At 39.5% G+C, this 13,049-nt stretch overlaps 1 protein-coding gene across 6 annotated transcripts in view; it reads right to left on the bottom strand.

Annotated features, from left to right (window-relative positions):
* Positions 1–533: 533 nt before the first annotated feature.
* RAD54B (RAD54 homolog B) overlaps positions 534–13,049 on the bottom strand; it is a 118,515-nt gene continuing 105,999 nt past the window's right edge. For 5 of the 6 annotated variants that reach the window (XM_043483530.1, XM_043483531.1, XM_043483528.1 and 2 more), the window contains 4 exons: positions 8,848–9,109; positions 7,270–7,336; positions 6,884–7,081; positions 534–968 (listed from right to left, as the gene is read on the bottom strand). In XM_043483530.1, the coding sequence (XP_043339465.1) occupies positions 751–968; positions 6,884–7,081; positions 7,270–7,336; positions 8,848–9,109 (745 nt within the window). In that variant the 3' untranslated portion in view covers positions 534–750. The remainder of the gene's footprint in view (positions 969–6,883; positions 7,082–7,269; positions 7,337–8,847; positions 9,110–13,049) is intronic. The other variant, XM_043483532.1, reaches the window with a different exon arrangement.

Below are 13,049 nucleotides of genomic sequence, written 5' to 3'. Positions count from 1 at the left end.
CCTAATTGGAATTGAATGAGTAATTCCTTTCTCTTTGCAGACTTCAGTCTTGTAAAGCTTGTTTTGTACATTAATGTCAACAATTACCTCACAAACCTTCAACATGATGGTAGCTGAACCATGGTCCAGTGTATATACAATGCTTGGTGGACATGGCTTTACAGACCGCGTGTCAGTCCCCTAGGAGTCAGAGGTCCCAGATTAGAAACCAGTGCTTTGAAGCGTCCAGTGCTCCTCCGCATCCTGCCACAAGCTACACACCATTCTCACCCAAACTGCCCTGCAGTAACTACCACATCACATCTCAGCATCTGCTATCTTAGTCTCTCACCCTCCCTCTCCTTTGAGCTACAGTTTAAACTTAGCAAAGCTTTCAATTGTCTACCACATCTATGGCTACAACTCCTAATCGATTTAGCTTTCCCAAAGACAAGGAACTGGGTGTTTCACCTTTTAATATTCCCTATGAAAATTCCTTAGAAAGCACTTAATAAAAGTGCAAAAATTATGGAATTATTGATAAACAATTATAGGATGACAGAAGTATGTCTTTAATGTGTCAATATTTAGGAACATATACAAAACCTTAAACAAGTCAGTTTTGACTACCGTATCAAAACTATAATATAGTGTGCAACAAAATACATTATTATAATTAAAATAATTCCATTTGTTTTCCAAAAGTACATTTACTTACTAGATTAACTTTTTAAAGGGGGAAGCACAACAATGTCATAAAGTAATACTTCATTATATAGCAATAGTTTGATTGGTTATATTTTGAAAAAAGAATGATACATTTTCTCTTATTCTTTCAAGAAAAGGATCTATAAGATTTAAATGATCTCCAGGAAAATGTTTCCACTGTTTCAGCTGTGACATGGAGAGAGGTTTCAGGGAGTCAGACTTCTGGTGATGTGGACCAAGCTGACAACTTCTAGACACAGGGAATTTTTCCAATGAATCACCTGAAAAAAGTAAAACAATAAGAAAATCCTGAGGCCAATCAATATTCTATTATACACAATACCTTTTAATTATATAATGAGTTTGTGTGATTTATTATATTTGATTACCATAGTTCATGTTAAGATGAGCAAATTCAATTGATTCATTCCTTCTACAAATATTTATAAACCGTTTACTATGTGCTAATTTGAGCAAAGAGGGCCAAAGTGGTCAACAAAAATAGACATGGCCTCTGACTTCAAGGACTTTATGATCTAACAAGAGAACTACACATTAAACAAATAATCATCCAGAGAGATAGATGTATTATAGGTCCACAATTTCTTATCTAAAAGCCTGTGGGGCCAGATAGGTTTCCAAATTTAGAATATAATTGTAACAACGTGGGATAACACTTCATAATCAAATTCATTAATTAGCTACGGCAAGAACAGTTGTACAAAAGAGATTAAAGACCATCGATGAATTCACATAAATTTAGCTAAGGCTTCTGCCAACAAATAAGATTGAAGCAAATTTATGAATGTGAAGTGAGGGAAAGTTGCTTAGTTGTGTCCAATTCTGCAACCCCTATATAGTCCATGGAATTCTCCAGGCCAGAATACTGGAGTGGGATCTTCTCCAGTATTCTCCAGGGGATCTTCCCAGCCCAGGGATCGAACCCAGGTCTCCCGCATTGCAGGCGGATTCTTTACCAGCTGAGCTATAAGGGAAGAAGGTGCGGGAGGGGCAGAGGGGGTGGCCCATAACTTTTGGTCTTTCAAGCTTTCTAGATTTCAAAACTGGAAATAAGGAACTATGGAGCCACATTACAAATAGAGCTAAGGGTATGAAGCTAAGACAGAGAGGGCTATGAGCATGTACAACAGGAAAAGCTGACCTGTGTTACTGAGATCTGAAGGATGACAGAGTGGCCACAATGGCAAAGCAGGAAGGCCCTGAGCTCACCATCTCCCGTGAGCACACCAGAAGTACTACTATGCAATTGTTACAAATTGCAGCTTTTTATGAGAGGGATGCAAAGACTGACAGGAGAGATTTTCCACAATTAAAGACAGAAGGAACTACAAGGAGATGGGTAGGAGAGGCAGAGATGCAGTCAGGACCCACCCCCTGGGAAGGTGACCCACAAAGGGGAGGATAATCACAATTGCAGAGGTTCTCCCCAAGGAGCAAGGGGCCTGAGGCCCACATCAAGCTCTCCAGCCTGGGGCTCCTGCACAGGGAATATGAGCCCCCAAAAAATCTGGCTTTGAAGACCAGAGGGAATTACATATGGGGAAGCCAGAGGACTATAGGAAATAAGAGACTCCATACTCAAAAGGCTCATGCAAATCTCACATGCTAAAAGTCCCAGGGCAGAGGCAATGATTTGAAAAGAATGAAAAGAACCGGTGTCAGATGCACTTGCTGATCTTGGAAAGCCTTCTGGAGAAGCAGGAGCTAACTGTAATCCCTCTGGGAACAGCCATTCCGGGGAGCTCATTCTTCCCACAAGGGCATTGATGCTGGCGAGCACCATTTTGAAGTTCTCCCTCCAACCTAGCAGAACCAGGGGCCTACCTGCCCACCAGCAAGCCAACACCAGTCCCAGAAACCATAGGCCGAGCAGCTAGACAAATAGGAACCTGGCCCCACCCACCCGTAGGCCACACTCCCCCTATGACCGTCTGGGGCACACAGCTGACAGAACCAGGACGTGGCACGGCCAGTGAACGGGCTGGAGCCACCGTATGCGGCGAGTCTGGCAGCCAGCCAGGCCAGGGACCGGCTCCAACTCCCAGGGCACCCACTCTGGCTGCCTGCCACAACAGAAGGAGCCACGCAGCCCCCAGAGGGGGCGCCCGAGATACAGCTCCGGTGACCGAGGGGAGTGCGCTGCGGGGCCCCACTGCGTGACTCCTACACAGGCCACTTCTCCAACATCAGGAAAAACCCAACCTATTTAATACACAAAAATAAACACAGAGGCAAAATGAGGAGACAGAAGAATATGTTCCAAACAAGGAAATAAAATGAAAGCCCAGAAGAAGTACTGAGAGAAGAAGAGATAAGCAATCTACCCAATAAAGAGCTCAAGGTAATAATCATAAAGATGCTCAACAAACTCAGGAGATGAATGGTGAGAAGTTTAACAAGTGCTAGAAAACAGACAGAAGAACCAAACAGAGCAGAAGATACAAAAGCTAAGGCTGCTTTGACAGCAGAATAATACCTCAAAAGTACTGACGAAAAAAAAAACCAAAACATTAAAAAACCCTATCAACTAGAACTGTACACTCAGCAAAGAAAGAATTTAAGAAAGAGAAAAAACACTTTGAAAAAATACTGAGAGACTTAACCACTAATAGACCCTTGTTGGGGGAAAAAACAAAAAATGAAAAGACAGACAGTAGAAATGAATCAAAATATATCAGTAATTATAATTAATGTAAATAGACTGAATGCTCTAGTTGAAAGAAAACATCAGACTAGATAAAAAAGAAAATCCAGGCTCATGCTATTTAAATGAGAGTTACCGAAAATGATACAGAAAGGTTTAATGTAAAAGAATGGGAAAAGTATCAGATAAATACTAACAATGAGAAAGTCAGTGTAATATATTAACAGAAGACAAAATGAAAGCAAAAGACATTAGGGATAAAGCAATCCCTACATAATATAAATATAAATAATAATGAAAACATTTCACAAACAACATATAAAATATATAAAGCAAAAATTGACAGAACAATGAGAAACAGACAAATTCACTGTCATACTGTAAGAATTTAATGTATTTCTTAATAACAGACACGTCTAACAAAGAATTAGGTTATTAACGGAAAAATGGGCAAATGTTATAAACAGGTGGTTCACATAAAGAAAATACAGCTCTTAACCACAGAAAAACATTCTCAACTTCACTCATAACAAAAGAAAATTAAATTAAATTAAAACTAAACAAACAAACCATTTTTTACTCTCAGACTGGCAAAAACCCAAACATTTGATAATCCTAAATTGGGAAAGCTGTGGGGAAATAGTATACTGTTGGTGGGGTATAAATGATACAACCTCCACTCCAGTGGAGGGCACGTTAGCAGGACCTATCAAAATTACAAATGCACATATTGTCTGACATAGCAACACTGATAATTAACCTTACAAGATATTTGAACATATGGAAAAAGATGTATGAATGAAGATGCATACTGACTGAAAAGAACCTAATTACATGGCTGTGAGGTTAGATAAATAAATATGGTCTATTCATTCAATGGAGGATTATACACTGAGGGGGAAAAAAGAATGAGGAAACTCCTTCTGTAATGATATACTATTAAATGAAAAAGGTACAGAAGGTACAGAATCCTACATATACTACACTATCCCTTATGGGGGGTGGGGGGAACTGGGCAATAATATTTATTCAGAGTTCCTTGAATATGCATAAAAATACATCTAGGATACACAAGAAACTAGTAACAGTGGATTCTTATAGGGTAGCAGGACTAGAAACGAGACAGATGAGGGCATTACAGAAGGAAGTGTTTCCACCATATACATTTTATACTTTCCAATAGCTTTCATATGTAAACACTGCCAATTTTCCAGTTAAATTAGTAAATTTTTAAATCTTTAAAATAAGAAAAAAATAATTTGGTAACAGAAAATTTGACTAATATGGCAGAGCTCTAAACTAAGTAATTAAGAGAATACAAATGATTTTCATGCACAAGGGAAACATTTATTAACTGAACACACCAGGCCATACACCAAGTCTCTATAGTTGCCAAAGAATCAATATCATGCAGACCATACTTGGGACTACAGTGCAGTAGCCAGAATTCAATGACAAAAACTAAAATACACTTTAAAACATACTTTTAAATACCTCATGAGTCAAAGAAGAAATCATAATGGAAAATAAAAAATATTTAGAACTGGAAAATAAAAAATATTTAGAACTGAAAAATAAAAAGATGGCATATCAAAATCATGAGATTCAACTTAGTAGAAAATTTACAGCCTTAATACCCATTTTAGAAAAGAAGACTGAAAGTCATTAAGCTAAGGATTTAACTTTAGAAAATAAGGGAAAAAATTAGATAAATACAGGGCAAAAGAAAAGAAATAATTAGAGTAGAAATCACTAAAATGGAAAAAACATACAATAGAGGAGATTAATGTTGACTATATAAAGTATAAATTATTTCATGCTAGTCTTATACAGTTTCACTTCTTAAACTCATCTCAATACAATTATCAAGTGACTTCCAACTTCCAGACACTGCTTGCTCAAGTACTACTTCCAGTCGAGTGCCTATCTGAATAGTGTTCATTCTGGAGGGCTGACACTCTCAGCCTCATTTAAGCAGCACAAGCAGCGTGTGAAGTGCTGAGAAGTAGGGTGGCTCGGGCGTACTGTCCGGAAAGTATGACCTCATCAGAAGTGAGTGGTACACAAAAATAAACAGCAGGATTAGCCTGTCGTGTTTGTGTGTGTGTGTGAAACAGAAATAAGGATTAAAAACATTCCTCTAATTCTTAAATCATTATCACCAGGATTTGAATGATTTTTACTAAATAAGTCCGATTTTCCACAATTGATTCTGAATAGGCTAAATTGAGAGAACTAACAGGGTTCTAATTAAAATTTTTGCTCCTAGAATAATGGAAATAAAAATAAACTAAAGGATCTAATTAAAAGCAAAAGGAAACTATAAACAAAAAGACAACCCTCAGAATGTTAAAAAATAATTGCAAACAAAGCAACTGACAAAGGATTAATCTCCAAAACATACAAGCAGTTTAAGCAGCTCAGTATCAGAAAACAAATAATCCAATCAAAAAAATGGGTGGAAGACCTAAACAAACATTTCTCCAAAGAAGACAAACACATGAAAAGATACTCAACACTGCTGATTATTAGAGAAATGCAAACCAAAACTACAATGAGGTATCACCTCACACTGGTCAGAACAGCCATCATCAAAAAAATCTACAGACAATAAATGCTGGAGAGGATGTGGAGAAAAGGGAGTCCTCTTGCACTGTTGGTGGGAAAGCAAATTGATACAGCCACTATTCCTTTAAAAAACTAGGAATTCAACTACCATATGACCCAGCAATCCCACTACTGGGCATAAACCTTGAGAAAACCATAATTCAAAAAGTCACATATACCCCAGTGTTCACGGCAGCACTATTTTCAAGAGCCGGGACATGGAGGTCACCTAGACATCCCCTGACATAAAAGAAGTTGTGGCACATATATACAATGGAATGTTACTCAGCCATAAAGAGGAAGAAATGTGAGTCAGTTGAAGTGAGGTGGATGAAACTGAAGCTTGTTATACAGGGTGAAGTTAAGTTAAAAAGAGAAAAATATCGTATATTAATGCATACACATGGGATCTAGAAAAATAGTACTGATGAACCTATGTGCAGGACGGGAGCAGAGACACAGACGTAGAGAACAGACATGGACACGGCTGGGGAAGGAGCGGGCGGGTATGAGCTGCGAGAGCAGCACTGACAGATAAACACTGCCACGTGTGGAACAGCTAAGCGGGAAGCAGCTGGACCGCACAGGCATCTCAGCTGGGAGCTCTGGGATGACCCGGGGGTGGGGTGGGGAGGGGATGAGAGGGCGGCCCAGGAGGGAGGGGATATAGTACACTTATAGCTGAGTCATACAGCGGAAACCAACACGACACTGGAAAGCAATTATCCTCCAATTAAAAAAAAAAAGGGCCAAAAAAAATTTTTTTCCTCAAATACCCATGTCACAGCTGCCCTAAGACCTGAAGAAAAAATAAAACTAATATATGCAAGTGATCAATATTTCAGTCATTCTGTTTTTAAATATTTTCAACTGCTAAAGAGAGACCAATTAACTTCATCATAACAAAATTAAAATACAACTAACCTGTATGATTTTCTCCTGTACATTCACAGTCAAGCAGGTCATGAGTAACGCAATGTGAACTTTCATGCAATGTAAACAAGTTTTTAAGTTCTTCCACTGAAAACTGAATATGATCAGATGTCTTGGCTAGGTCTACAACTGCCCCAGAAAGACCTTGTTTACTGATCTGTCTTTGATAGATCTTTTCCTCTATTGTGCCTGAAGAGAAAACATTCATTAGATTTCCTTCAGATGTTTACATCTGTCATTTTGGTAGGGTAAGATACGTTTATTACTATACTAGCTAACAAATAGCTACCAATATTCCTGGTACTGAAGTTTAACACACAAAACACCTTTATTTACTCAAAGAGAATACATCTTTTTTCATACTGGAGGGTTACTACCTGTGGTTAGGAGTCTGTAAATATGTACAGGGTGCTTCTGACCATCTCTCCACACTCTAGACATTGCCTGTAGAAAATAAATGAGAACTCAGAGTACAATAGAAACTAATAACCTTCTCCACACAAACAACTTGTATTCATAAATTTAAGACTAGGAATTCTACGTTTCACTTACAGCTTCAAAAACCAAAGCCCAGACATACCTAAGCATTCTCCACTTCAATTTTTTTTTCCCCCGAGTTAAAGAAAGGGATGAATGAACACTCGCTATGGTACTGTAAAATAACTACAGGGTGCCAGGCAACAGTGAGAGGGTCTATTTGCATCAAAAAAAAAAAAAAAAAATGGGATAGCAAGTTTAGGAAGTAAGAATGCAATGAAACAAGTATAGCATGGGCATGGAGGGTTTATTCTCGGTCCAAAAGGCTAATGATTCACCTCTAAGGAACCCTAGGATACCTGCAATCAGCTCAGGCTCTAGGCAGATCCCTGAGGTTTTAGGATTTATCAGTAATGCTATTTAGTAAAAGGTTAATGTTCAAACCCCGAACATTCCAAAGGAAATTCTGGCCCTCAAGCAGCTTCTGAAAACCCCTAGAATATCCTGCCTGATAAAAGCATCTTAGGTTACCTGGGGTCTTGGGCCACATCAAGTTGTTTACATTAACGATGTGATTTAGGTGGGGACTTGGGCCAGTCTGACCTTTGCAGAGGCCAATCACAGAGGTATCCGTGCCTACATGACCTACGTCCAACAAAAAATCTAGACATCAAGGCTTAAGTGAACTTCTCTGGTTGACAAAATTCCATGGGTGTTGTCACTCACTGATGCTAGGAAAATTAAGTGTTGTCCATACAATTCCATAGGGAAAGGAAAACTGGAAGCTTGTACCTGGTCTCTCCTGGACTCTGCCCTATGTACCTTTCACCTGTGCTGATTTTACTCTGTATCCTTTCACTGTAATAAACCCTGACTTGAATGTAACTGCTTTCCTTGATTCTGTGAGTCCTTCTAGTGAATCACTGAACCTGAGGGTTGTCTCCCAGTCCCCTAACACAGCTACCAGGTGAGGTGCAAATCTATAGGTAGAAACCTCAAAATCCGTGAAGATGGACTATACTCTGAAGAAAACCGAAGGCCGCTACTGAAATATTTTCCTAAGTAAGCTAATTTTGTATCTTCACTATACCCTGCACAAACACCGATCCTGGCACCCGTAACACCTTACTGCCGTCCCCTGACGGTCATGAGCATCCTGAAGACTCAACTAACTACAGAGTCAAGTAGGGCCTGGAGACACAGGCTTGGGTATCAATCCTGGCTCTGCCTCTTACAAGCTTCGTGACCTGGAACAAGCGTCCATACCGTCATCTGCAAAACAGAGCTTACAACACGCACACTTAAGACTACTGTGAGGATTAAACAGATGTAAAGCATTTAGTAGAATGCTTATTTTTACAAAATAAAGGCTGAATATGCAGCAGTTATTATACTTCATCATCACCCTCATATCGCCACAGGCACCATATCCCCCTTCAGCATTCGATAATGTTTGTTTAATATAGAAACAGTCCTACCTGGATATCAGTAGCTGGATTCCAATCAATGTCATAGAGGATTAAGTGAGATCCTCCAATAAGGTTAAGCCCCACACCACCAGCTTTTGAACTTAACAAAAAAATAAAATCAGAAGAGTATTTACTATTAAAGCCATCAACAATTTTCTGCCTTTGAGAGATTGGGGTCTGTCCATCAAGTCTTGTATAAGTATATCCATGACGCTTGCAGACTTCTTGTAAAATATCCAAGGTTCGTGTATAGTTGGATACCAACACAACTCTGTTAATCAAAAAGAAAGAATCTTCATATACAACTTAGAAGCAGTATTTGAATTTTTTAGAGAAAAATACTAATATTATCATTGATATTTATAGAATAACCAACAGAACTTTGTATAATTTAAACATAGATTTTCTTTCAAATTCCAGTTTAAAGTCAATATCTAAGAGGGAATTCCCTGGAGGTCCGGTGGTTAGGACTCTGTGCTTTCACTGCCAAAGGCATGGGTTCAATCCCTGGTTGGGGAGCTGGGATCCCACAAGGCACATGGTGTGGCAAAAAAAAAGAAATCTACCCAGAGGGATCGGGTAGAGAGGGAAGTGGGAGGGGGATTGGGATAGGGAATACATGTAAATCCATGGCTGATTCATGTCAATGTGTAACAAAAACCACTACAATACTGTAAAGTAATTAGCCTCCAACTAATAAAAATAAATGGAAAAAAAAGAAATCTAAGAGACTTTCAGTATAAAGATAACGGAGTAAACGCCGTTCTGCTTTCGTTACCTTTCTTAAGTCACCCTAAGAACAGCAGGAGAATAAGAAACACAAACTCTACCTTTGATGAAACAAGCAGAGATTTATATACGAAAACAGAGAGTAGTGGAATGGTGACCTGTTTAGGAGTGAAACCTAAGTGCCCACAGAGGGAGATACAAGCTCATTCACACAGCCACATCTTGCAAAGGCAGCGCAGAAGGAAGGGGTTTAGACTGCAGCCATTACAAGAGCAAAAGCAAGTAGAACCAGGTCCTACTCCCATGAAACAAGTTGACTTCGCTTTCTCAACTAGAATACTTACTCTCTGTGGAAAGTAAATCAAAGAAACTTAGATCAGGGAACTCTAGAAGGCAGAGATATAGCAACAAACCAAAATGCAAGTCTGAGTTTCTCACGTCTCTCATCCTCTAGCAGGCTAGCCCAGGCTTCTTCACATGGTGACAAAAAGGTTCCAGGAACCCCGAGGGCGGGCAAGCCCCAGTGCACAAGACCTTTTCAAGCCCCCTGTGCTGCCACATTTGCCAGCATCTCATGGGCCGATCCAAGTCAGGTGGCTGAGCTCAGAGTCAGAATGCGAGATGACCCAAAGTTACACAACAAAGGGACAAGGATGGGGGGAGGGAGAACTTGAGACCATTTTTGTAATCTACCAACATTCCTATAAAAAGACTCTGCCTGTACTAACATAGGGACAACATTATTACTATTGTTAGTAGTATAGGAAGAACACTCCAGTACTAATGTTTCAGTCATTTTTTGCCCTTTCAATACTATTGTGTGGATGAATAACATTATCTAAACATAGTTTTTCTGATACAGCTTTACTGGACTGGAGGAAGTCTGGTTTAGAATATTTTTCCCCAACAAGTTCTTAGAAGACTAGATGTAGATTGATGGGAGCAGTGATTATCTTGGTAAGGAGTCTTGGACAATCCCCTTTCATAGGTTGAAAGCTCCCCCTCCTCCACAAACATAACACTTTCAAATAAGGACAGTATTTTTATGATTACTTTAGTGTCCCTAAAAGCAGGTGAAATCTGCAGGAAGACTGCCATGTGAGGTACAGTACAAGGTGTACCCGGCACAAGAGTGTCCAACCAAGATGTATGGGGGTTGGAATTCAGCATGAACTCTGCTCACTAGGTTTCAAGCCATGCATGAATGCAACCAAGAGAGAAGAGGAACTTTTTAAATTTTGATGTATTTTTTTTAGAAATTCCATATAAGGGCCACCATCCAGACAAGTCAGGAGTTCTAATTAATCTTAATATACACAAAAGCACTGTGAAAGAGTGTAGCCTGTAGACCTAAAACACAGCTACCTGGTTCCAGTTAATGAGGGTACAGTAGACCAAGTACACACAGTAATACTATCCCTGAAATCAAACACTGTGAGCAACTTATAGCTACATATTTTAAAGGTTTAGGAGATGCTTGTACATAGGCAGTTCAGCTGTGGAAAATCTGACCTCTATATCCAATTGGCCATATAAGAAAAAAAAAAAAGGCTACAACTCAGCAACAACAACAAAAAACCAACCCAATTAAAAAATGGGCACAGGATTTGACATCCTCCAAAGAAAATACACAGATGGTCAACAAGTACATCAAAAGATGCCCAACATCACTAATTACTGTGTATGTGTGGGTGCATAGGTGCACTTAGTCGCTCAGTTGTGTCCAACTCTTTACGACCCCATGGACTGTAGCCTGCCAGGTTCCTCTGTACATGGAATTTTCCAGGTAAAAATACTGGAGTGGGTTGCCATTTCCTACTCCAAGAGATCTTCCCAACCCAGGGATCAAACACACATCTCTTACATCTCTTGCATTGGCAGGCAGACTCTTTACCACTGTGCCATTTGGAAAGCCCCCATTAATTACTAAGGAAATGCAAATCAAAACCAAATGAAATATCATCTTACATCCATTAGGACATCAAAAACAAAACAGAAAATAGCAACATTGGTGAGGCTGTTGAGAAATTAGAATCTTTGTGCACTCTTGTTGAGAATATAAAATGGTGCAAAAAAAGAGTATGCAGGTTCCTTAAAAAATTAAAAAGAGAATTATCCTATGATCCAACAATTCTATTTCTGGATATGTATCCAAAGGAATCAAAAACATGGTCTCAAAAAGACATTGATTCACTCATGTTCACAGCAACATTATGCACAATAGCCAAAAGGTGGAAGCAACCCAATCATCCATAGGCAGATGAATGGGTAAACAAAGTATCACATACATACAGTGGAATATTATTCAGCCTTAAAAAGGAAAGAAATTCTGACACATGATAGAACATGGATGAACTTTGAGGACATTACACTAAGTAGAATAAGCTAGTCATAAAAAGACAAAACATCGTATGATTTCACTTATATAAGGTACCTACAGTAATCAGATTCATGAAGACAGAAATTAGACAGGTGGTTACACACTTCAGTTCAGTTCAGTCACTCAGTCGTGTCCGACTCTTTGCGACCCCATGAATCGCAGCATGCCAGGCCTCCCTGTCCATCACAAACTCCCAGAGTTTACTCAAACTCATGTCCAGCAAGTCGGTGATGCCATCCAGCCATCTCATCCTCTCTCGTCCCCTTCTCTTCCTGCCCCCAATTCCTCCCAGCATCAGGGTCTTTTCCAATGAGTCAACTCTTCGCATGAAGTGGCCAAAGGATTGGAGTTTCAGCTTCAGCATCAGTCCTTCCAATGAACACCCAGGACTGATTTCCTTTAGGATGGACTGGTTGGATCTCCTTGCAGTCCAAGGGACTCTCAAGAGTCTTCTCCAACACCACAGTTCAAAAGCATCAATTTTTCGGTGCTCAGCATTCTTCACAGTCCAACTCTCACATCCATACATGACCACTGGAAAGACCATAGCCTTGACTAGACAGACCTTTGTTGGCAAAGTAATGTCTCTGCTTTTTAACATGCTATCTAGGTTGGTCATAATTTTCATTCCAAGAAGTAAGCGTCTTTTAATTTCATGGCTGCAATCACCATCTGCAATGATTTTGGAGCCCAAAAAAATAAAGTCTGACACTGTTTCCACTGTTTCCTCATCTATTTCCCATGAAGTGATTGGACCAGATGCCATGATCTTAGTTTTCTGAATGTTGAGCTTTAAGCCAACTTTTTCACTCTCTTTCACTTTCATCAAGAGGCTTTTTAGTTCCTCTTCACTTTCTGCCATAAGGGTGGTGTCATCTTCATATCTGAGGTTACTGATATTTCTCCCAGCAATGATTCCAGGCTGTGCTTCTTCCAGCCCAGAATTTTTCATGATGTACTCTGCATATAAGTTAAATAAGCAGGGTGACAATATACAGCCTTGATGTACTCCTTTTCCTATTTGGAACCAGTCTGTTGTTCCATGTCCAGTTCTAACTGTTGCTTCCTGACCTGCATACAGGTTTCTCAAGAGGCAGGTCAG

The sequence above is a fragment of the Cervus canadensis genome, chromosome 12 (genome assembly GCF_019320065.1).
Source record: "Cervus canadensis isolate Bull #8, Minnesota chromosome 12, ASM1932006v1, whole genome shotgun sequence".
In the NCBI taxonomy this organism is placed as follows: Eukaryota; Metazoa; Chordata; class Mammalia; order Artiodactyla; family Cervidae; genus Cervus; species Cervus canadensis.
Note: the sequence above shows the minus strand (reverse complement) of the source record. Positions and strands in the feature narration are given on the sequence as shown.